General features: G+C 45.8%; 1 protein-coding gene across 1 annotated transcript in view; it reads left to right on the forward strand.

The window, feature by feature from the left end:
• Positions 1-24,316, forward strand: part of RELN (reelin) — a 585,476-nt gene that overhangs the window by 431,114 nt on the left and 130,046 nt on the right. The window contains exon 29 of the mRNA XM_015415052.1: positions 12,944-13,179. Coding sequence (XP_015270538.1) covers positions 12,944-13,179 — 236 coding nt within the window. The remainder of the gene's footprint in view (positions 1-12,943; positions 13,180-24,316) is intronic.

The raw sequence follows: 24,316 nt of genomic DNA on the forward strand, positions 1-24,316 counted from the left end.
AACTGCAGCTCTTGGGGGCCTGTCTCCAAGGGTGATTGGCTGGAAGGGCTCTGTGCTTCTCCCTTGGAAGGATCCAATTGGAAGGGAGAAATGTGATTGCTTGAGAAATCAGCAGTCAAGAAAAAAAATGTAAGCACATTTTATAGCCAGCTGCCAGCACCTGTACTTGAAAACAACATGCATTTCTTTGGAGAGCGTAGTTTTGTTTTATTAAGAATCCCATATTCCTGACACCATTCTGGAAAATCATGGTAATAACCCAAACCAGTGATTTTCATGTATATCTTCAGCTTGGGAATTTTGTTATGCACACCTGCTAAATTAGCACTGTGCCTTATCAGACAACTTCATGGATTCCAACAGAACACAAAGGGTGATTTCTCACGAGAGCTGCCTCGCAGCACAGCACCGTTTGCCTCGACACAAACGTGTCAATTTCACACCCGAAGCTCCGGGGCTGCATTTTGACTCGGGGCTTCGCCCAATTTCCTCCGCAGTTTCGTGATCCTGGTTTTTGAGGATCATGAAACTGCGGAGAAAATCGGGCGAAGCCCCGAGTCAAATGCAGCCCCGGAACTTCTGGTGTGAAATTGACACGTTTGTGTCGAGGCAAATGGCGCTGTGCTGCGAGGCAGCTCTCGTGAGAAATCACCCAAAGACACGTGCCAATATGGGTCTGTTGGCTGATATGTTCCAGAAAAATTAAAATCTACACACGCATTGTTAAGAGTTACATCATTGTCAGATGTTCATTTAGTTATGGATTAGGCTGTTTAAAGTGATCCTTGGCGAGAGAGTTGGACAGTTCCCATATTCTCCAATAGATACCTGTTAATGTGGTTGGCAAGGAAAGGCATCCCAATTAACATAAGTAGTGAATGGGAAGAGCACAACATTTCTATTGCACTAAGAAATGTTTCTGCTAAGTTAGGCCCAGAAGTATAGTTCTAGGGCATATGATACAGCAACTTTGTTGAAGCACCTCTAGGTTATGTCAGTTGCCTGGAGCAAGACCTCCTGTAAATGAGAGGTGAGCCAGCTTGAGTTCCACAGAGGATGAATAGTAGGAAATAAATGTGCTCAATGAATGACCTTACTCAGACTAAACTTTTATCCTGGGTTGGTCTGGATATTATTATTATTATTATTATTACTTTTTTACGGGGGCATGCTCATGGTTTGCGGTCCTAGGATGAGGCGGGGGGAGGAGGGGAATGCAGTCACAGGCAATGTTCCCTCTAAGCTGAGTTAGTGTGAGCTAGCGCACAGTTTTTTGGCCTCCAGCCCACACATTTTTTGTCTTCGCTCAGAAAGAATGGCTCCAGGGCAAACTAATTTATGGAAGAGCCAAATCGCCCACTCACAACTTTAATGCCAGTGACTCACAAAGTAGAATTTTTGCTCAAAAGACTCCACAGCTTAGAGGGAGCATTGGTCACAGGAGCACTGGTGCTACATAGAGCATGGATTCAAGCATTGGGCAACCTGCCTGTTGGCTACTGGCACCAGCCAACCCCCCCAGCCTGCCTGCGGGGGGGGGGACACAGGATGGTAGGTCCAGTGGTCCCTCCTCATTGTGGCCCACTGCATGGTTCTCTTGCCATCAGGGAGATAGTGCTGGGCAACATGCCAAGTTGGACATAACACTGAATGGCCCCACCTAAAAGATCCCTTATGTCAGTCCCCAGACCAAGGGAGGCAGGCATGCAAGCTCAGCCTTCCCACAAAATTGAATCTGGCCCAATGCCCAACCATCCAAAACCAGGCATGGCAGCAGCCCTGTAGCCAGGAATTTTTCAGGGGGCACCAGGGCACTGGGGGTGCACTAATTAAATTAAATTTAGAGGAGTACAAAGCGGGGCAAAACTGCTAGAATCTAGATGGCACAAGCCACAATTACTTGGAAGTAACTCCCCTTGAATTCAGTGGAAGAGTGCCCAGTGGCTGCTGCTGGACCCACCAAAAGCCTTTCAGCTTGAAAGGCTGTGACTAACCGTCACATGAAAGAAAGATCTGCCACCCTCACATGAAAGAAAGATCTGCGGGTTATGGCTGCTGCACAGGCACAGAGCAAGTGCCAAGAACAGTGCACCAGGCCAAAGGCAGCTGGCAAGGAGCAATCTAGCTCCTAGCACCACAATCCAGAGCAATTCTTCTCCCTCAAGCCCTGGATGGTTCTTCCAAAGCAGTGTAATACAAAAGGTGTTGGCGGCTCGCAGCAGCTACCTCTGACAGCAGCAATGGGGCCAGGCTTGGGGCCACAGCTGACCCCCCTCCTTCTAGCCATCCTCCGGTGCTTGGCTCTCCTTCTCACTGACTCCCCTGGGCGGGCGGGCAGGTGGGCAAAGAGAGCGGCAGCTGTTCGGGTGCTCAGTGGCCAGGGAAGGTGGGAGCACCACAGCACCTTCAGGTGCCTGAAAGGTACGTCTGCCGCTGCTGGGATGGGGTCCTGCAAAATCAAAAGGGCGTGGAGCCCTGGGCACCTAACCACTGGCTATGGCCCTGCATGGCAGCAGCTTGGAAAGAGCAGGCCAGAGTGGAAACTCTAGGTTCCAGGCCCACCTGAAATCCCCAAGGATAGTTATTCCTAAGGGCCTTCCTGTAGAACGATATGGGTGCTAAATGGATGCCTATTATTTTGGGTGCTAAGCCCCTCTCTCTCAGGGAACCTAAGTAGCTCAGAGTGCCCCCCCTTCTCCTAAAAAAAAAGTCCTGGTGTTGATTCACATCAGGGGCCAGTGCCCAGAACCTCTCCTGAAAGCAAGAGAAGGTGTCTGCAATGTAATTATCTGTGCCTGCAATGTACTGGGCTGAAAAGGAGATGTTTGCAGAGAGGCCCACCAAGATGAACCTGTGCACCAACCTCATGACCTGCTCAGAGTGTGAAGTCTGATGGTTAATAACCCTGACAACAGCCTGGTTAATGTACAAAAAAAGGACATGCTTGTTCCTGAACAGGTCTTGCTGGCCTGTAGCAGCCGATGTGAAAAAACTGAAGGAAAGTGATCTCCCGCCCTTATGAAGTTGGTTCCTGAAGATCTTTCTTTTTCCACAACTTCCAGTCTTTGGTCAATTCCTTTGGTCTTGTTTTCAACTGCCTCTGTTCTTCTGTTGGGTTCTTTTAGCTGTTTTTGTAAAGACTCCTAGGTCTTGCTGATGTTAGTCATTTGTGCCACCAGAGGTCACAATGCAGTATCCAGCATGCCTGCAAAGTCAAAGTTCACTTCCGGTTTGGAAACCAGACATGTTGAACTCGCAGTTCCTTGTTGAAACTTCACTTTCACTGCAATCTTTTCAGCGTGATAAGACATTGTTTATGTTTTTATAAAAGTTTGCTTAAGTCTTTAGAAGTTTATTCACTTTGCCGCCTTAATAGTCTGGCATTGTACTGATTGAAATCAGCCTTCTGCTCAAACGCCACCACTTTCTGCCCCCTCTGATGCTTTTAAATCTTATTTGCCATTTTCAATGGGTGGGTAGCTTCCCCCCCCCCTCTGCTTTTTCTTGGTGGCACCCAGGCTGGCATCTTACTCACGCTCCGCTTCATCAGGTAAGAGAAATTATTTTTGTTTTTGCCCAGTCAGTTGCTTACTGGTCCGGTATGCCCGTTCCATGCTCGGAATAGTATTGTGGCGGTGGGGACCTATAAGGGCAGGGGGGAGCCTCGATCAGCCTTGGGAGAGGCACCCCCTGCGCCCCAGGCTGAGAGCCCCCTTCAAGGGCTCCAGAGGGAGTCCAGAACCAGCCAGACCGCCTCCCTGCCGCCAGGTCATGGGCCACTCTCTCCGGAGCTACAGAGGAGCGTGCCTGCCATCAATGTGCCAAAACTAGAAGTCATGATATATTTATCTTGTATGAGAAGTACCAATGAAATAATGAATCCACACAGTAAAATTAATTTTGTTATATTCTTTATTGTACATTTAAGTTATGGGTTATAATTCTAATTGCACTAGTTCTTCACAGTGACTTTTCTTTTATATTGTGCCCACCTGGAGGTTGGCAACCGTAGTTCCCCTGGAGGAAATGGCTGCTTTGGAGGGTGGCGTCTATGGCATTATACCCTCCCCTTCTCAAACCCCACCTCTCCAGGCTTTCTTCCCCCAAATTTCTAGGAATTTCCTAACCTCTTCCCCTCCTCTTGGCAATCCCCATATCCTCTCCCTGCCTCATACTCTCCTTCTCAGCCATTCACCCACCTACCTTTTATCTATCTCCCTTCTTCAGCTATTTTTATTCTTTCTTTACTTCACTTACACCCCACCTTTCTCCACAGTGTGGCTCAAAGCTGCTTACATTATTCTCTTCTACTCCTTTTTATCCACACAATAACCCTGTGAGGTAGGTGAGGCTGAAAGTATGTGACTGTTAAAAACACCCAGTCAGCTTCCACAGCAAGATGGGAATCTGAACTTGGATCTTGCAGACCCTAATCTGAAGCTCTGCTACACCATACTAGCTTTCATAGGGTGCCTGCTGTTGAATAGTAGCAAGCACCCAGGCCTACTTCAGTCATGAAAGTCAAGTGGCATCAAGTCACCCAGAGGTTGCTGCCAGGCACTAGGGTTACCAGCTTCCAGGGGGGACCTGGAGATCTCCCAGAATTACAATTAATATTTGTCTCCCTGGAAAAATGGCTGCTTTGGAAGGTGGACTCTGTGGCATTATACCATGCTGAGGCCTTTCCCCTCCCCAAACCCTGCCCTCCTCAGACTTTATTACAAAATCTCCAGCAATTTCCCAACCTGGAGCTGGCAATCCTAGCCAAGCCTGGACCCAATGAGTTCTCTCTCAAAGGCCAAAGTAGAGCTAGAAAAAGCCTACCTCCACCTCTTGCCATTTACTGACACCGCCAAGCTTGGAATGCTCTTGTTGCCTAGCAAGAGCCACTAAGGGAATCTGTCGCTTAAAGCTACAGGTGCTTCTTTTACCATTTTCAGATTTTTTATGCTTCCTAGTGTTTTTCTTTTCTTTTTAGATCTCACATTTTTCTGCTAGGGCCATTTTCAGGTTTATAGAAAGATCTGTCTTGCCTGTTCACAGCTCTAGTCACCGAAGTTAAGTATCCAAAGATATCATGATTTCACTATTAGCGTATAAGGTGAAACAAGAGAATTTCTCCAGTTCATAGACTCAGGCTATAATAGAAAAATTGACTGCCATACGATGCCCAGAGAAAGGAGTTTCTACGTGGCCCCTAGCCCATCAGAGTATCAAGAAGTTGATTATGATGGAGACTTCTGGTCAGCATGGCGCGGCGACGGGCAGTCCGCAGCTGCAGCTGAGGACGCCCGATTCCTTCCCGCTTCGTCTGGGGGCTCCCGGTTTGTGGGAGCGACCAGCCAGCTCTCCCGGAGAGAGAGCTGGAGTAGGGGGCTCTATTGTGGCCCCTCCCGTGCCTGGCAACGCGGGGGGTGTCCACTTTTTGCCCCATAGCAGGAGCGGGTTGAGGAGAGGAACATGGTCGCCATGTTCCCTATAGCCGCCGCCACCCGTTTTTATCTAAAAACTTGAAAGGACTATACGAGCAGCAACAAGGGGGAAAAAAAACATAGAACAGTGAGTACATACCTCCTTAACTACAAAGAAACTGGGGAAAAAAAACTCCTAGCAAAGAGAAAAAGAAAGCGGCCAGAAAACCGAGAGGGGAGGAGTATGCGCATGCGTGGGTCAACAAGGACTGTGTTCTCTAGCTAAGTCTCCCAACTGCAATTGATATAGAACTGAAATTGGACTTTAAAAATGAAGAAAATGGCGTTTGTGGATGAGGATACTGAGGAGGATGTCTTGGTGTCGGAACTGACGGTAGAGCAACTTGTGCAAATAATGAGGGAAGGAATGGAGGAAGGAATCAAACGGGCGTTCGCAAACCTCCACGACTCCCAACCGAGGAGTGAAAGCGGAAAAGAACTGATGCAAGACAGGCAAAGTCGGGTAGAAACACCGGGAGAACAGCAAGAAAAGAGAAGTAAAGAGACTTTAAGAAGGAAGATAAAAACAACAAAGAGCTATCAGAAGAGGAAAGTAATAAGAAAGAAAAAAGTGGGACCTTGTTTCAGTAAGGAGAAAAATTGGAAAAGGAAGAGGCAAGATAGAGCGGTGTGGAAAGGAAAGAAGAAAAATATAGGATGGAGGTGCGATTTTTGGAGAGACAGTGCGAAGGGACTAAAAGTGACATGCCAACCTTATAAAGGGAGAAATCATCTTGAAATGGTGCTACAGATAAAGAGACTCCAGAATCATAGAAGACGACGTAAAGTTTATAAGAATTAATTTTATGTATGTTTCTTGGTCCTGTCTGAAAAAATGGAATGGACTGGTATGTTGTAAGGGTAAAGTGAATGAATTGAGGGGAAAATATGATCAGAGGGCTTATTTAAGTAAGAAGTATAAATTATGGGGTTAACATTGAGATTTATAAATGTGTGTTAAATATTTTGTATACCTATAGTTTATGTTATATTAATTGATGTAACTGTTGGTAAGGTAGGAAGTAAAGGCCTGTGGAGGGGTACCTTTTAATAAAAATAGAATATACTGATGTAATGGCTATTAAAGTATGAATTGCAGCTTTAGGGGAAAAAATGGGTAATTAGTATGGGGTTTCTGATTTTGAGTGGGCCTCCTTATCTTTTTGGAAAATTAATGTGATTAGAGGGTTAGTAAAGTATAATTTATAGTTTTAAAATGTGTGTTTATGGAAGATATGTAGTAATGTTGCTAGTTATTTAAGGGGTGAAAACATTGGAAAGGGAAAAAGTGGAGGGTTGCAGCAGCCAGCTAAAGTACAAATTTGTAAGAAACGACCCTGGTTAGAGCAGCTGGGGGGTAAACAAGGTAAATATGAAAATATCAATAAAAATGGAGAAAAATAAACATAAATAAAACAAAAAATGTAGTAGAATAGGATATAAAGCTAAAAATTAATAGAAACATTGTATAGAAAGCTCTTTAGTATTGGAGGTCGAGAAAGTAGGTTGACAAGGAGAGACAGTTGGTTTAATGATTGTTTAGAGATTCAAAATGATTATTAATGGTGGTATGTACTACTTAAGACTTAAGAGTTAATTATTGGGAAAATGAAATGAAGACGGAAAATGGAATGATGATAACTGTTGGTGTTGCTGCTGGAAAATATATTTGTTGTGAGGGTATTAATGGGTAGATATGTATGTTGATTATCAATGATCCGAGCATAATGTAAAAATTCAATAAAAATATTGGTTAAAAAAAAAAAGAAGTTGATTATGAAGATTGATAACAATAGTACCATCTGCTAGGCTAGGCGTGTTTGCTCTGCTCTACATATGGAAATCCCACCGCTCTTTACAATCCCAAAATACTTGTTTGACATTACCATTCCTAGATACAGGGGAGCAATTTTGTTCGCAAGATTAAATGTGCTACCATCTGTGATCTCTGCAGACTGTATATTAGGTATAGCATTTTCAGATAGATGTTGCAATTGTGGTTTAGGGATCATAGAAATTGTGAAGCATGTTCTATTTGAATGTCCGTGGCATAAGGAGCCTGGAGAGAAATGGATCAAATCACATGTGCCATGAGTTTTTAGTTACTAAATTTTTAATAGATTCTAGGCCAGCAAATATTCTTTTCTTAGCTAAAATCCTTGTTCAGGCCATGAGAGTTCAGGCAGTCTGTCACAAGACATCTTTTCTAATGTGGCTTGAATTCTTCCTTTCTTCCTCTTATTCTTATTTGGGATTGATTGATTGATAATACTCAAGACCTGTTGGTCAGGTGGCTTTTGATTTAGGAAGTGAGAATATATCCACATAGTATCTGTTGAGTCATGCACATAGTATCTGTTGAGTCATGCACCCAGCAGGTCCTCATAGACTTTATAAGTAAAAGGGGGCGTCTAGGGTGTTCAGCTTCCCAGATAGCCTGTGGGCCCAACCCACCCCCATCCTCCGCCAGATGGCCCATGCTGGCAAGGCCAGGACATGGGCCATGGACACCCAGAATTCCCCTGCCACATAGGCAGATTCCTCATTAGAGGGTGACTCACCAGAAGTCCTGTCATTGTTAGATGTGTCGCCTCCTAGAGATACCTTATTGGCTTTACAACTTTGGGTGCCCTTCCTATTGATCAGAGCCCACTTCTGGAGGACCTCGCCCTCCAAGCTACTGGGACTGCTGGGGTTACTAGGAGACCAGACCTTTGGCCACTCTAGGTGGGCCTCTTGGTCATGAAAGACCCAGCACGCCTCCATTTAGAGGTACCATGGAGACAGCCATGGCATCCTGGAGAGGGGGGCACCCCAGCTGTTGGACATGCCACACCAGCAACCCCAGGCCCTGTGTAGGAGCCTTCCCCTTAATGTGGGGAATGGAATCTGGACAGCCCCAGGGTGGTTCCCAGGGTTCTGCAATGACAGGCAATTATGTATGTATGTATGTATGTATGTATTTATTTATTTATTTATTTATTGGCTGTTTTGCCAAGGCCACAGGCCTCTTGATGGAGGCCAATGGCCACCTGATCAAAGACTGAGGCCCTTGGCCCAAGGAGGTTCAGGAGGCTGCAGCGGAAGCCTTTCCAGGTGGTATGGCCCCAAAATTCCCACCTCTGCATTGCTGTGCATGCTATTTAACTTTTTTAGGGGGGAGAAAATGTGTTGCATGTGTTCCCTTCCAGCCCCTAGGGTGTTCAAGCAGAGCATAGTGGATGAATGAGAGAAGGCAGTTCTCACTCCCTAGTTTTGGCTGGAGAGAAAAAAATGGAAAGGGGGAGGTGGCCTGAAAAGTCCTGCTAGCCCTAGTGCGCGCGCCAAATACTGGCTGCAAAATGGCAGCATGGCAGCACATTGCCTGGAGGCTCCTGAGGCACTGGCAGAGAAGGTCGAGTGAGAGGAGGCAGCTCCTGTCCTTAGCTTAGGCTACTGAAAAGAAAGAAGAAGGGGGTTGCTCCAATCCCAGCCCAATCCCAGCTGGATGATGCGGCATCACGTTTCCCTCTGGAAGCCGTGCTCCACCGGGGGAGGTGGGAGGTGAGGGAGCTATTCCCCATGTCAGTCAGCCAAGGGTAGGGAGCATGTCCTCCCATGAGGGTGCAGAATGGCACCAAAAGATTGCACCACCGCTGCTGCTCTGGCTCCTGCAGGCTTGCTGCCATCGGTCTCTCTGCTGCTGTTCTTCATGCTGCTGCTTCCTGCCACCGCAGAGTGAAGTGCCTTAGCATAGCTGCCACTTGCAACTCAGCAAGCCGCCCAGTCCGGCGATCCTCAGTGCAGCAAAGCAGGAACTGAATGGTGGTGCTGGGCCTAGCAGCAGCAGCTTGCTAAGTGTGAGCCAGAGCGAGAACTCTGAGTACCAGGCCCACCTGAAACCCCCGGTCCCTTCCAGCGCAACCTGCTGCCAATCAGCTGCCTATGTGCCCCTGTGGTTCCTGGCTACCCTGTGGAGCTGGAAGAGGGCATGCCTCTCCCTCTGTCACCCTCGAGCCCCACAGCTGCAAATGTGGCCTCGGATTAGTTGAGGGGCCCTCGCTTCACATTCGTTCCATTAGAAATTGTACTACTGGAGGCTTGTGTTGTGTCTGAGGCTTCCTTTCAAGAGGGTTTTTTTTCATTCCAGATGAATTTATATTTTGATTATAAGAGAAATAATACTATTGGGATTTGAAAGGGTATGCATTAAAAAGTATTGCCGAGGAGTAGCTATATTAGTCTGTTATAGCATAATTAAACAGGATTCCAGTGACACCTTAAGGACTAATTTATTCCAGCATAATCTTTCATGAGTCCGAGTTCATTTCCTTACATACTGAGCTGTGTCTTGGAAAAGTTATGATAATAGTTTTTAAGGTCCCACTGGAACCTGTTTAATCTTACACATAATGTTGCTGCCGCTTAGGTGTGGTTCTCACTGAATGAAGTGCCATCCTAAAAATGTACACTCAGAAGTAAGCTCTACAGAGGTCAGTAGGGGTTACACCCTAGTAAGTGTGTTTAGGATTGCAGTGTATTCTCTGGGCTGTACTTTTTTAGATGGCAGGTAAGGATGAGACGAGGGTACCTCCATTCATTACATTCCTTCCCCGTTTACATAGAAAATTAAATGACAGGGCAAAGGGTTTTAGCCAAGTCTTCTCCCTGAAGCTTGACTAATGTATATTATTATTCTTTCAGCTGAATAGCTAATCTCTTACTAAACTTTACCTAAAGCATTATGATCCTTAAGCCTTATTCTGAACCATTTGCTTTCATAAATAATCAAATACAGACTGTAAGTCTAGATTCTGGGAAGCAAATCCCTAAGTGCATCTGGATCTTGGGGGGGGGGGTGGCATTGTGGAAGCAGTGTTTCCCATTTTCTAATGCTCCAGGCCGGGTGATATACAATCTAAATCATCTCTCTCCATAGCAACCTAAGGGAAATGGTCATCTAGGATGAAATTAAGCATAGGCCATTATTGTATATTACTAAATTAATGTCTCAGAACGGGCCCTATGCACTCTTGACCATATGTAAAATTATTTCAGATTCCATTTGAGTAGGAATTAACTCATATACATAGTGGTGAATGAAAGGTTTCTTTCTTCTGTATTGTTTTCATTCTAGGGAAGTTGCCCTTTGTTCCTGTTTATATCAGATTAAGAGCTTTTTCGCACATGTTATTTCCTCACTTGTGTGCCTGTATTGTGTTTTTCTCTAGTGGTCACTTTGATATTTCATTGCTGTATCTCCGGCTCATTTACAATTAAAGTACATGAAAATAAACATGAAAATACAGGGATGCAATATCAAATAGACCACTTGTTGTTGTTCAGTCGCACAGTCGAGTCCAACTCTTCGTGACCCCATGGACAAGATCACGCCAGGCCTTCCTGTCTTTCACCATCCTCTGAAGTTTGTTCAACTTCATGTTTGTTGCATCTATGACACTGTCTAACCATTTCATCCTTTGCCGTCCCAGTCTTCTTTGACCTTCAATCTTTCCCAGCATCAGGGTCCTCTCCAGTGAGTGCTCCCTTCTCATTTGGTGGATGCAATATCAAATAGACCACTAGAGGGAGCAAAACACATGTGGAAAAGGGGGGGAAGAGAACCCTAATGCAATACAGGCACACAATGAAAATAAGATATGTGGGAAAGCCCACAGACTCTTCCAATAAGTGTTTTTCACCCTTCGGCTTGTCAGTGATGCCATTGAAGTTTGGAAATCATGGGCTCTGAATGCAAACTTATTCAGTTAATAACTAGATGTGTTCCAGAGAAAGTTTCCTGGCACCCCCCCCCCAAAGTTCTTCTGCTTGTAATTTTAAATTGAGAGGATTGCAATCTTCTGCTCTGCTCTTGCATCTACAGTGTTGCCACGTGTTCACTGATTGTTGAATTTACTTGGGAATCAAAATGGATGGTGTCTAATTTACAGAACAATCCCATGGCTTCTGCTGTTCAGTCTCCTTTCCATAGTTAGTTTCCAATCTATGAAATCATGTCCATGGCCTAAGTGCGGGCCATATATATATGGCACTTCATACATAGTGTACCCTTGGCCATGGGGGAAAAGAAATTCCAGTATTATCATTTTGAAAAAGAAAAGAAAAGAAAACCTTTCCTTATTAATAGCCAATCAAGTTTGAAATTTCTCCAAACAAATCAACTTACTTAAAAATCTCTCATGTTCACCTGGTTCACAACCAAATAAAACTGTAAACTGAGCTCCCTGAAGATTTTTAGAAAGCCAGTTCCTGCAACCCATGCTAAATGCTACTCTGTTTTGAAAGAGCTCTACAGCTCTCAACCCCCAGGATGAGAATGTATTGGTGTATACCCTAGAAAGGAAGCACACGTGCACACCAAGTTACAAACTGATTTAGAAACAGATCCTTTTTCTGAGCAGTTAACACTTGCATTGGATGGCTCATTTCCACATCAAGATTTGGGATGAGGGAGGTTAACTGAGCCAAGGGGAAAGGTGGGCTGTAAATGTTTGAATAAATAACCAAATAATCATATCACTGTTGCATACATGCCCCTTAGAGGCAAATGGTATAGTACCAGGCAAGTATTATGTCTAAATGCTGAATAAGACATTACCTCACCCCCATTGTGTAGTATTTGCTTCCCTCCTCCCCCTTAATTACTTTCCTTTGGACATGGGTCAAACCAGGGCTTTTTTTGTAGAAAAAGCCCAGCAGGAACTCATTAGCATAATAGGCCATACCCCTGACAGCACAGCTCATTCGCATAGTAGGCCACACCCCCATGCCACCAGAAGTGTGGTCATCCAGCCACACCCATCTTTTGCTTCTTATTCTCTTTACCTTGTTTGTTGTCTAAACCCAGGGCTTTTTGCATGTTAGGCCACACACCCCTAATTGTAGCCAATCCGAATGAGTTTCTGCTGTTGGGTGTGGCCTATTATGCTAATGAGTTCCTGCTGGGCGTGGCCAACTTGGGAGCCAGCCGGAACTCCGTTCCTGTGCGTTCCTGCCCAACAATAGCCCTGGGTCAAACAGTGATTTGGATCCATTAGAGAGTTCCTGTGTGCACAAGGGGAGGGAGGTTTTCACCCCTTCTGCGCTTCTGCAGCGGACTTCCAACTCTCCCCTCATGTTAGTCCTGGTGGTTCCCTGTCCCTGAAGAGGGGGATTTGGGGGGGATTTTGGACCACAGTCATAGTGGGGAGGTGGGGAAGTCATGTTCATGGATAGAAATCCCTTCCATCCATGGAAACCTTCCTGTGGATCCAACCCAATTAAAACCAGTTAAAAATGTGTCACAGTCATCCCATAAAACAGAAGTGCTTCTGTTTGGCCCAAACATAAGTCAGGAAAGCAGGCTCACCAAGGTAAGCTTGTAATTTGGTGACAGTAATTTTTAAAAATACAGATTTCTACATCTAACATTTACAACTTTTTCCTTTTTGCCACCCCATGTTTATTTTTGATGTCTTCCATTTCTTTTGCAGCTTATCATAGGTTGCACCGACCAGTTCAGTAGTTTGGCTCCAATTCTCCTTCAATATTCCCATGATGCTGGCCTCTTCTGGTCATTAGTGAAGGAGGGCTGTTACCCAGCATCTCCCAGGGTCAAAGGATGTGAAGGAAGCTCCCGAGAACTGACTGAGCCAACTGTGTATTACACAGGAGACTTCGAAGAGTGGACGAGAATTACCATTGTCATTCCAAGATCTCTTGCCACCAGGTATGTTACGATGCACTTACTGAACACAGCTGTTTGATTTCTTTATCATTTACTATGTAGCATTGTATATTCTGCCAGCGTCCTTGCTTTTCACGTCATGGGCTACACTAAATGATGAAGAAAGCCCAGAAAAGCGGTGTTCTGCATACTATCATAACAAAACATGAAGGCAGCGTATAATTTTTACATTGCTTCTTTTGACATACTTATTAATCAGGTGCTCTAATACAATGCAATGGTCTAAAGTAGTTTTCCCTTTACAAAATCCCAGCTGTTCCAGGCCTAAGACTCTCCATTCTGTCACCCATATGGTCAGCTTAGATAGAAAATGTTTGGCATACGGTTTGCCCGTAACGGAAAGCAGGCTGATTGGTCTATAGTTGGAAGGAATTGAACAATCACCTTTTTTGTAAATTGGGACCATGATTGCATTTAACCATGCATCAGGAATAAGACCAGATTTATCAGTCGTTGTAAAAAAGGACGCAAGAGGGGCCACCCACCAGTTAGGGTCTAGTTTTAAAATTTCACGGAGAATTATATCAGGGCCAGATGCTTTTCCTGGTTTTAATTGGCCAATCAGTTCTTTTATTTCGTTGGGTGTTACAGGAGACCAGTCAGGTAAGTCCTCAAACAGAAAATCTGAGGGTTCCATAGTGTGGACATCATCCTGATGGAATAATGTAAAAAAATATTGAAACCACACTTGGGGAGAAACAGCAGACATAGAGGGGCCTCCACACGACATGCCACCAAGACTATGGCCCAGAATTTTTTTGTATTATTTAAAGTCGTGGCCTGGTATAATTGTTCCCATTGTGTATTAACATATTCAGTCTTCTTTCTGTTCATACTCTGTTGTAACTGACTCTTAAGTTTAAAGTATCCTGTCAGAAAATATGAGTCAAAACTTGGAAACCATTCGAATGGACAATTGGAGGCAAACCAATTGAACAAGTTAAGAATTTTAGATACTTAGGTTTGCACTTCAAGTATAATGCATCTTGGCCTGTGCAGCGTAATTCAGCAATATATATGGCCAACATCAATGCTTCTGCCATTTCCTGAGGCAATCCATTCATACCAGCTGCATTAAAAGTCTTCAAGGCCAAAGTAATCCCCTGACTCATGTATGGTATTCCAATATGGATAAGTGCACTTAATGGCACAATAGAATGTGTTCAATCTAAATTTCTTCAAAAGATCGTGGGAATGCCGCGCTGTGTACCTTAGGCAGCCTTGTGTTTAGAAACTGGGTTCAATTCTGTGTAATCTGGTGCATGCCTTATGACAGTAAAATATTGGCTGTGTTTACATTACAATGTAGATGAAAAACACAAGGATTGCTGCAAACGTGCACACAGAAGTAAATTACACGAAAGTAAACTAATTTCTGGTACCTGTCCACTTGAGATGTTATGATTGTAGCTATATAGCTGTGAAGACTGTTTTGATTCAGAGACTCCAATGTTGAAGCTATTGCACATGGATGTAAAATTGGGACTCATTTGAGAAAGGCAACTCAAAACGAGCATTTACTCGAGAAGTTCGTCCTACTTGTTCACCTGTTGAATATAAAAGTATACATCATGAATACCACCAGTACCAGAAATTAGTTTACTTTCGTGTAATTTACTTCTGTGTGCACGTTTGCAGCAATCCTTGTGTTTTTCATTGTCATTATATTGCTGTTCCCTTTGTTATTCAGTACAGTACAATGTAGACCATGGGAGCCTTACACAACAAATGCTCACAGAGTCAAACATGTCTAACTGGCTATCACACACTGAGAACGAAATAACTGCCATGGGCATCCCATTGGACTCACTGTTTATGCTCCCTTTTATGGGCACTTTTCAGATGATTAAACGCAGAGTCCTTGACATTGAAACACAAAGGCTATACAGCTTAGCCAACAAATCTTGCTCCCCTCTGAACTTTGAGATTCCTCTCACGGTAGGCCGAATGGCCCCATACCTATCTGATATACAAGCACCACAACAGTGCAGAGCCTTTTCTCTAGCAAGATTCAATCTTGCATGGGAGATATAATAATATAGTATATACTGCTAAACTTTGCCATTGTAACTCTGGATGTATTGAGACAGTTTCAGATATCTGTTTGCATTGTCAATTTTATGTAGATATACGTTTTAGATATTTAAACCCTATTTTAGCCAACACGATAGACCTTCCTGATGCTTTAAAAGTGTACCATCTTCTGAACGACTCTGTTCCTGAAATGTCAGTGAAGGTAGCCATGTTTTTACAATCAGCTATAAAACTACAACAGGAAAAACTATCAAAAAGAGCAACACTTTGTAACAAATTGTTTTATGTAAGATTATGCAATACTAGGAGCAAGACAATGGGCCCTAGAAAGATGCGACACAGGAGCCCCCGGTCCCCCGCGTTCTCCCCCGTCGTGACACTCCAGAGTCAAGGGGCGAGGGAGTGGCCTGTGACTGGCTTCCTGCCCAGGCATGTCTGGCGGCCTCCAGGCGACCTCCAGCAGCCTCCAGCCTGGCAGCGCGCCAGCCCTGTCCAGTCAGAGGCTGCCTGTAGTCGGGCGCAGATGACCATGGCGGTGGCAGCAGGATTGGGCTCAGCCTGAGGGGGCCCCCACGCGCTGGAGTGCCCAGCGCATCTGTCATCCGGTCGCAGCCAGGGCAGCCACCTGTAGGCCGGCTCGGGCAAGGATGGCAGCGGCGGTGGCAGGATCAGGTTGAGCCCCCTCCCTTCCCCCACTGGAGCCCCCAGTTCTTCCGTTGTCTGGTTGCACACAGCCCAAGCAGCTACCCATGCTCGGGTGAGGACAATCGCGGCGGTACAACCAGGCTCAGGCCGCTGGAGCATCTGACCCGTCGGTCCACTCCAAGGAGAGTGAGGCCGAGATGCCGGGTGCCGCTTCTGTGGGCGGGACCGCGCCAAGGGAGGCAGCAACGCAGCCAGTGGAGTCAGACACCCTGTGAGTGATACACTAGGGCACCACCAACCAAATCAGGAGCATGAGGAAGGTTCTGGAGAGTGCCACCACCAAAAGGCTTTTATACATAAGGAGAGATTATGTAGTCTGCAAAATGCTTGGTTTTATATGTATATTTCTCTTTTATAGTAATCCTCTTTTAAGGTATTGTTTTATGCAAATAAAGGCAAACTGAAACTGAAACAAAACATGGCAGAGCATTTTAATTCTACAGCGATCCTTTAGACATGTAACTTGCGAGACTTAGTAAACAAGCAAGTTGTAGTAAAGCTCGTTGGGACAATGAGTGCTTTTGTCCAGAGTATTCTTTTTTCTTTTTCTTTAGGCTTATCCGTTCGGCCAGAAAGGCTCCTAAGAAATCCCAGGAATAAAATAAGACATCTCAATAGGATTAATTCCATAAACAGGTGCTCCTGGGTGAAAAAGAAACAGAAAGGCATTTGAGTACTCTCAGACTGTTTTGTATCATTTTGGTTGGTGTTAGTCTTTGGACGAACAGAGCTACCTGGAACCTCTGTTAGAGGGAAAGTTGTTTTTACTTACATGAGTGGAACAGCAGTAGAAAAAAATTGCAGTTCTCATTCCTGTAACCTGATTTCCCCTCCTTTTCAGTCCAGCTCTACAACTAGTAACAGTGTTAGAGCTTTGTAGGGGGGGGATTTGCCCATTTTGAATGGGTAACCCGCTCCACCAAACCACCCCCATTCCCCACCAGGGCTCAAATGAGTGCTGGCGGGGATGGGCAAGTATGTTGTCAATGTGTCACTGTAACTTCCAGGTAAACCGTGGAAGTGCTGTCACTGAGGATTTTGCTGTAGAACAAAGTTTGTGTCCAGTGGCACCTTTAAGACCAACAAAATTTAATTTTGGGTATAAGTTTTCTGTGCATGCACACTTCATCAAATACCTTTGTAAGGTCGATGGAGTTCCATTCCATGCAGCTTAATGTAGGTACTTCCATGAAGATACATTCAGGTAGGTAGCCGTGTTGGTCTGAAGTAACAGAAAAAGGTTTGAGTCCAATTGCACCTTTAAGACCAACAAAGTTTAATTCTGAGCAGGGGTCTTTTGGGGGCGGAGTGTGCCGGAGCACTGCTCCGGCAGCCCAGGAGCCCGCACTAATGGCGGCGGCGGCAAGCCCCGCCCCTAGCTCCCCACGCCGAAAGTGCTGCGGCTCGGGGGAGGCCGGATAGTCGGTGCCATGTCCCCCGGGCCCACGCAGGAGTGCTGCGGCTCGAGGGAGGCCAGGAGAGCCTCGCCGCCGCATCCCCCGGGCCTGCGCAGGAGCTCTGTGGCTTGGGGGAGGCCAGGAGAGCCCCGCCGCCACGTCCCCTGGGCCCACGCAGGAGCGCTGTGGCTTGGGGGAGGCCAGGAGAGCCCCGCCGCCATGTTCCCTGGGCCCGCGCAGGTGCGCTGCGACTTGGGGGAAGCCAGGAGAGCCCAACCGAAGTGGTAAGTAAGGGATCTGCGGGGGTGGCGGGGGCTTGATGGGTGCTGGTGGGAGAGCCTCCCTCCCTCCCTCCATCACTTTGCCATCTTTCCCTCCTTTTCTTTGCCTCCTTTTCTTTCTCTCTTTCACCTCTTTTCTTCCTTCCTTTCTCTCTTTCCCATCTCTTCCTTCCTTCCTTCCTTTTCCTTCTTTCCTTCTCTCTTTCTTTCATTCCCTCCTTTCCTTCTCTCCTTTTCCTCTTTCTCTCCTTCTTTCCTTCTCTTTCTTTCCCTCTTTCCTTCCTTCTTTCCTTCTCTCTTCTCCCTCTCTTTCCTTCCTTCTTTCCTCCTTCTGTGGCCCAACTCTTCGCTCTCCCCCCCCCCAGGCCAGCTGGGGAAGGGAAGGGGAGGCTTTTGAAGATGCCCTCCCTTTTGCTTCCCCTTCTGACATCACTTCCGGTGATGTCAAGGGGCATGGCATATGCTAATAGCCTAGTAGCCTAGTAGTAGCTCCTGCAGCTCTTTTTCTACAAAAAGACCCCTGATTCTGAGTATAAGCTTTTGTGTGCATGCACACTTCATCAGATACCAGGATTTTTCTGTCACTGAGGATTTTTCTGTCTAGGATTTTGCCAGTCTCTAGATCAGTGAAATCCTAGAGTGTTGATGGTGTCACTTCTGGGTCCTTTTCCCCATGCCCTGTCCCCAGAGTCTCCCAGGGCTTCCAGGCAGGTGCCTGGCAACCCTAGTTGCAACTGCTACAGTTAACACTGAAACTGGCACAAAATGCAGTGGTAACCTCTGCTATGCCTGCCCCTGCATGGATTCTGACCACTGTGGTGTGCAAGAATGACATAAAGGTATCTGTACAGCATATATATTGGGGGAGGGCAAAGATGCTGTTGGTCCCTTCATATGGCATCCTCTGAACAATTCCAGTGTATCAGAAGCTGCAACTGTCATTGCAACTGAGCAAAGCTTTTTTTTTTTAATGGTGTGCAGATTCAAGAGATTGTGTATAACAAGTAGAAATGAGTTGTATAGGAAGCTACCTTAGCTGTAGCATCTATAACATTGTGTTCCTTCTAGAAGGCCCTGTGGAAATTGTTCTTCCCTTTAATCTTGGGCAGGGGTGGTGGTTCATAGGAGAAAATAGTATTACAGCTGTTTTAACAAATCAGAACAGATTCTTGAGACACAGCCAGAAATCTCCTGAGTATTACTCCTAAATTTGTCAGTGTTACTCAAGACTATGAGGAAAGTGAATCATGTTCTCAGTGACCAGCAAACACAGGAGAAAACAAACCAGACGATATTCAGCTACTATCAGCAGGACCTTCCCTACTCCTCCCCTTTCCTCTGCTCTTGCTCTAGAAGCGTGGCCAAGATATTTTGCCTTCCTGTCTGTGGGTTTCCTGGCTGCCATGGACTCCTTCTGTTACCTTTTAACAATATTTACAGTGCATGACATGCTATATAGCAGGCAGAGCTGGGGTCTTCATGGTGAAAACGAATCAAACACCCAGTGTGTACTGTAGTTTAAGTGTTTCCCCCTTAATTAATCAACAGAAGTAAATGCCAAGATACACAAATCTGACACTAATGAGTTTGATCTGCCCAACACAAATGGCACCAAATCAATAGCAGCAGTCTGCTAAACATTATGTTCTGTAATGTAATCAAAAATAGGCAGCCGTATCGAAGCAAAACATGCCTAACACACACATTGTTTACCACCATAAGCATTAGTTGCCATTGCAGATTGGGTAATGTCTCCTAAAATGTCAGCTGTATAATGGATGTGGGGGTTTTGACAGATTGAAAGCATGGTCCGCAATATAGTCTCTTGAAAGTAAGATCCTTTGATGACAATAGAATTTACTTCCAAGTAAATCTTCTTGGGAACCCAGAAGTTGTTCTAGCATATCCTAGAACAGGAGTCCCCAACATGGTGCCTGAAGGCACCATGGCCCCAACATCTTTTCTGGTGCCTACCAGCAGGGCTTCTAATTGGTCACTGCGGATCTGGTTTGCTGTGCAGATTAAAATAATGTTTTGACCGCAGCCGCCACCACGGTGCTGGTTTCATTTTCTCCCACACTACTTTTTTAAAAAATTACTCCATGTGTCCGCTGCACTTGGGCTTCCTCTATGCAGTTCTGTAGCCAGAAAATTGGGGGGGGGGAGGCACGTAACGTACTGAAGTGACATAGGCACGTGGGAGCAGGAAGGGAAAGGAGGATGAGCCACTTGCTGCATAGGGAGGAGGTGGGCTGCCTGGGGAGAAATGCAGTCCTATCCTCTGTGCTTTTATATTTTGGCAGCACACAAAAAGAACACTCTCCACCCCCCCGTGACCCTGCTCAGCAGGCTGGCTGCACCGCGTCCACAGCTGCAAGGGACGGGTGAGCGGTGGAGGAGGATGTGCTCGCCAGAGCCTGGAAACTGCTCGGCCAGGGCTGCGCTGCAGGGAGAGAGAGGAAGAGAGGTGGTCTCAGGTGGTGGGCAGGCAGCTCCAAGCACACCCACCTCCCACGGCACCGCCTCGGCCCAAGAAGCGCGGGCAGAGAAGCCCCGCCACTGCCGCCATGCTTGGCAAAAGGGGCCGCGGGCCTCTGCCTTACAAGTCTGCAGCAGCCTGGCCACCTCCATGCTGGCCCTCACTGCTCACCCGGCCCAGAAGCCACCCCCAGCAGACGAACACACCTCCTGCTCGGCAGTCAAATCCACGCTGAGGTGCTTTTCAGCCTGCCATCCAAGAAGGTGGGACCAGGAGAGGAGAGAGCAGGGCACATAAGGGAGGGGGCATTGCCCTCAAATGCCCCCTGTGGCTACAGGCCTGCCTCTATGTGTGTGTCTCCATCTTTCACAGGGCCACTTTGTGGTTGGCTCTGCCTCCTCCATTGGCCATCTTGTGGTTGCACCCAACATGCTGTGTTAGAATACCAAAGGTGCCCATAGGCTCCTGGGTACCCCTGTTCTAGGATGATTTGTTTATTACGCTATATACTGTCTCTAAGTTGGTCAGGGTGGTACACATGGATTTCCAGTGTGGTGTAGTGATTAGAGTAAGAGACTAGAATCTGGAAGACCCATGTTGGAATCCCCACTCTGTCATGGAAGCTTGCTATTGTCTGAGAAACTCCAATTTCAGGATGCAAATTCTCAGTTTACGTAATCTGCTGTGGGGAGAAGCTGTATGTGGAGTAAGGACAGAGGTAGACTGGCCATTTCACTTACAGGGAAAGTTCCCAGTGCCCACAGTAGCTTTGCCAGTGTTGCGGGGGCCACTCAGCCCAGCTTGCTCCTGGGCTCCTGACCTGCCCTACCTTTGTACACTCTTGCTCTCAACTCTTGGATGCCATTTTGCATAGATCTTACATGCATAAAATCCAACATGCATATGCCTGAATCAGGCAGTCAGTTCATGGGCTGTACATTGGGAAATTATATTTGGGCCTAGCAAATATGTTCATTCGCACACTCTGCATCCAAGCCCTTCCCAAACCTCAATAGTTATTTCTCATTCATTGGTAGTTGCCAGGTCAGTAGACACAGATGCTGGCATCTCCCCATAAGGAAGTTCTCTATTTTGATGTTGTTATTGAACCACAATGCAGCAGAAAGTTTTCTGGTGTAGCACAGTTAAGTAGTCACCTTGTTTCCATGCAGTGGGCAGGTACAAATCCCCTGCACCCTAAGAGATCATCTGAATCGGACCCACCCACCCACAATTTCATATTGCCAGTTTAGGCTTGCTCATGTTCAGTTTTGGGATATCCATTGTTTTAAGTATTTAAGGAAGAGGTGTGTTTGTGTTTAATACACAAATGAATTACGTACATATACAAATAAATAGCTAAATACTATGTGGTGTACTTTACATCCAGTGCCTGGCACACTGTTTAAGAGTGTCAAAAACAAAAGGTTTTTCAGATTTAGATTTATTTGGCCAATGACCACTACAAATCAAATGATCAAAAAGATTACAATAAAGTAAATAGAAGAATACAAAAGGTCAATCCTGCTAACACAACAGTTGGAATTTACTCAGATTTAAAATCTGTACATTAAAATTCCCGATGAATTTTACAAGCCCCTGAAAATTTTTTTTGCACAAATAAATAGTGGTCTGTTGATTAATATCTAATAAAAGCTTCTTTGAAATACCAACATCAGAACAGTCTGAAAATCTTTTAAGCAATGGGGAGATTATATTTGAGCAAAGTTCCTGATAAAACCTGCAGTAAAACAAAACTTGCTCAACTGATTCCACCTCTTCGATACCACAGGGACAGATTCTCTCCTTCATGGGGATCTTTTAGTATCTCGCCTCTAAAACTGCAGAAGGGAGAGCTTGCCATCTTACCAATGTAAAAGCTCTTCATTGGCTAGGTGCCTACAAGAAGGAGAGATAGGGTGCCGGAGTGACAATATATCTAAGTTTCTCTGAAATCATAAAATTTGTGATGTTGTTATTGTCTCTTTGTCACTCTATAGCAAACAACCTTTGTTTGTTGACCATTGCTTTTGCTTGGTCAAAACCCATTTTCAGAACATTATCTAAAGAAAATCCTAAATTCTGCAATTTGCAGAATTCTGCAAGTCTGCAATTCTGTAACTATCTTGGAGAACTAAGGGTTTCAGGCCCTGTGCATTATATGCTAGATTTAGCCAAAAATCGATAGAGGCAAGGCTTACCCTAGCCTCCACCTTAACCAAACTAGAATCAAGACATAAGCTAGCATTGGAAACACAGCTGGGTACTTGGAATAATGTTCTTAGGAATCTTGATTGAACTCATTCTAAAGGGGCAAAACAAGAGGAGGGAGGTCAGAGTATTGTCCCATACATTAGTTGGGACAATGTTTTTGCCTGGAATAGCCAGAGGGCTGCTGGTAAATAGAGGCCTCCTTTGGGGTGTGCAAATTCTAGAATACTCTGAGTGGATTTTTGGCCTATTGCTGCAACATAATCATGGTGAGTAGTTCTGGTTTCAGACAAATGACTCACGACCCCAAAGTTCTTGAAATACAGTACTTATTTATGACCATTGATGTTACAAGACATTCTTTTCCATCTGTAATGTATCTAACCCGACCGCATGCGAGGCGAGTGCTCCATGCAGTCATGCGAAGCCTCCGAGCTTCGCTCCGGGAGACAATGGCCCGAGCGGATTCTTGCCCACACCAACCAGAGGGCTAGGTTCCTGGTCAGGACCTATGGAACTCTCAGCCACTGTATATAGCCTATCACTGAGTGGGGAGGGGTGTTCTTGGGAGTGGGTTTACTGAGCATATAAGCCAGCCTGCGAGCCAGGGTTCCTTGTCTTGTTCTGCACCTATAATAAAAGTATAAGAGCTGAAATAACTTGCCAGTCTCAGTACTTTTCACCATCTTTTGCCAAACAATATGATTTTAGTGTTCTGATAATCTATATATCTAATTCTCAACAGTCCCCTCTGTATGCAGATACTTATTTCTGCAAACAGAAACCACACTCTTCCCCAACAGTTTTTTCTACAGACTCAGGGGACTCTGTGGATCTGCAGAAAAATCCAAAAAGTTAAACAGACCTTGGGGAGAGTTGAATTCCCCCCAATACCCTTTTAAATGGCTGCTACAGGGATCTACTCCAGGCCTCGCCACATTGACAGTGAGAGATAGACTGGCTGATAGCTGGGGGGGGGGGGGCAAATTTTTAGCTCCCCTACCTCTTTTGCTGCAGGCTCCACTGTCTCGGAGGGGGGCTTCTAACTGGTTCTGTCAGTAAAAGGCAGGTGAAGGGCACTTTCCAGGCCCATTCTGGCCTTTCAGGGAGGGATCCTTAGGGCCAGGCCTGACAAGGGTTGCCAGTGCCAGGCTGGGAAATTCCTAGAGGTTTTGTGGTGGAGTCTAAGGAGGGCATGGTTTGGGGAAGGGAGAGGCCTCAGCTGGATATAATGGCACAGAGTCCACCCTCCAAAGCAGCCATTTTCTCCAGGGAGACAGATCTCTGCTGCCTAGAGTTCAGTTGTAATTCTGGAGAATCTCCAGGTTCCACCTGGAGGTTGGCAGCCCTAGGCCTGGCAGCACCCTCTGGGTGACTTGATACCACCTAACGTGCATGACTCAGCTAGGCCTGGCTGCTTGCTACTCTTGAACAGCCACCTATGAAAGCCAGTGTGGTGCAGCAGTTAGAGCTTCAAAGTAGGATCTGCAAGAACCAGGTTCAAATCCCCATCTTGTGGTGGAAGCTGACTGGGTGATGTTGGACCAGTCACATACTTTCAGCATAAGCAACCTCAGAGGGCTGCTGAGCAAATAAAAAGGAGGAGAGAATAATGTAAGCTGCTTTGGTCCCCACTGTGGAGAAAGACTGTAATTTTCTTAGGTAGAGGCTGAGGGGGGGTGGGGAGATGGAAAGCAGAAGACAGAGAGGCAGATAAAGGTAGGTTGGCTGTTGGCTGGAAAGGAAATAGGGATGCTAACTCCAGGTTGGGAAATTCCTAGACATTTGAGGGGTGGAGCCTGGGAAGGGTGGGATTTGAGAAGGGGAGGAACATCAGACCAGTATAATGCCATAGACTCTACCCTCCAAACAAGCCATTTCCTCCACAAGAACTACCATTCGCAGCCTCCAGGTGAGGCCTGGAAATCACCCAGAATTACAACTGCTGTCTAGGTGACAGAGATCAGTTCCCCTGGATAAAATGACTGCTTTGGAGGGCAACATTATACCCT

The sequence above is a fragment of the Gekko japonicus genome, unplaced genomic scaffold (genome assembly GCF_001447785.1).
Source record: "Gekko japonicus isolate JY-2015 unplaced genomic scaffold, Gekko_japonicus_V1.1 scaffold5, whole genome shotgun sequence".
Lineage (NCBI taxonomy): Eukaryota > Metazoa > Chordata > Lepidosauria > Squamata > Gekkonidae > Gekko > Gekko japonicus.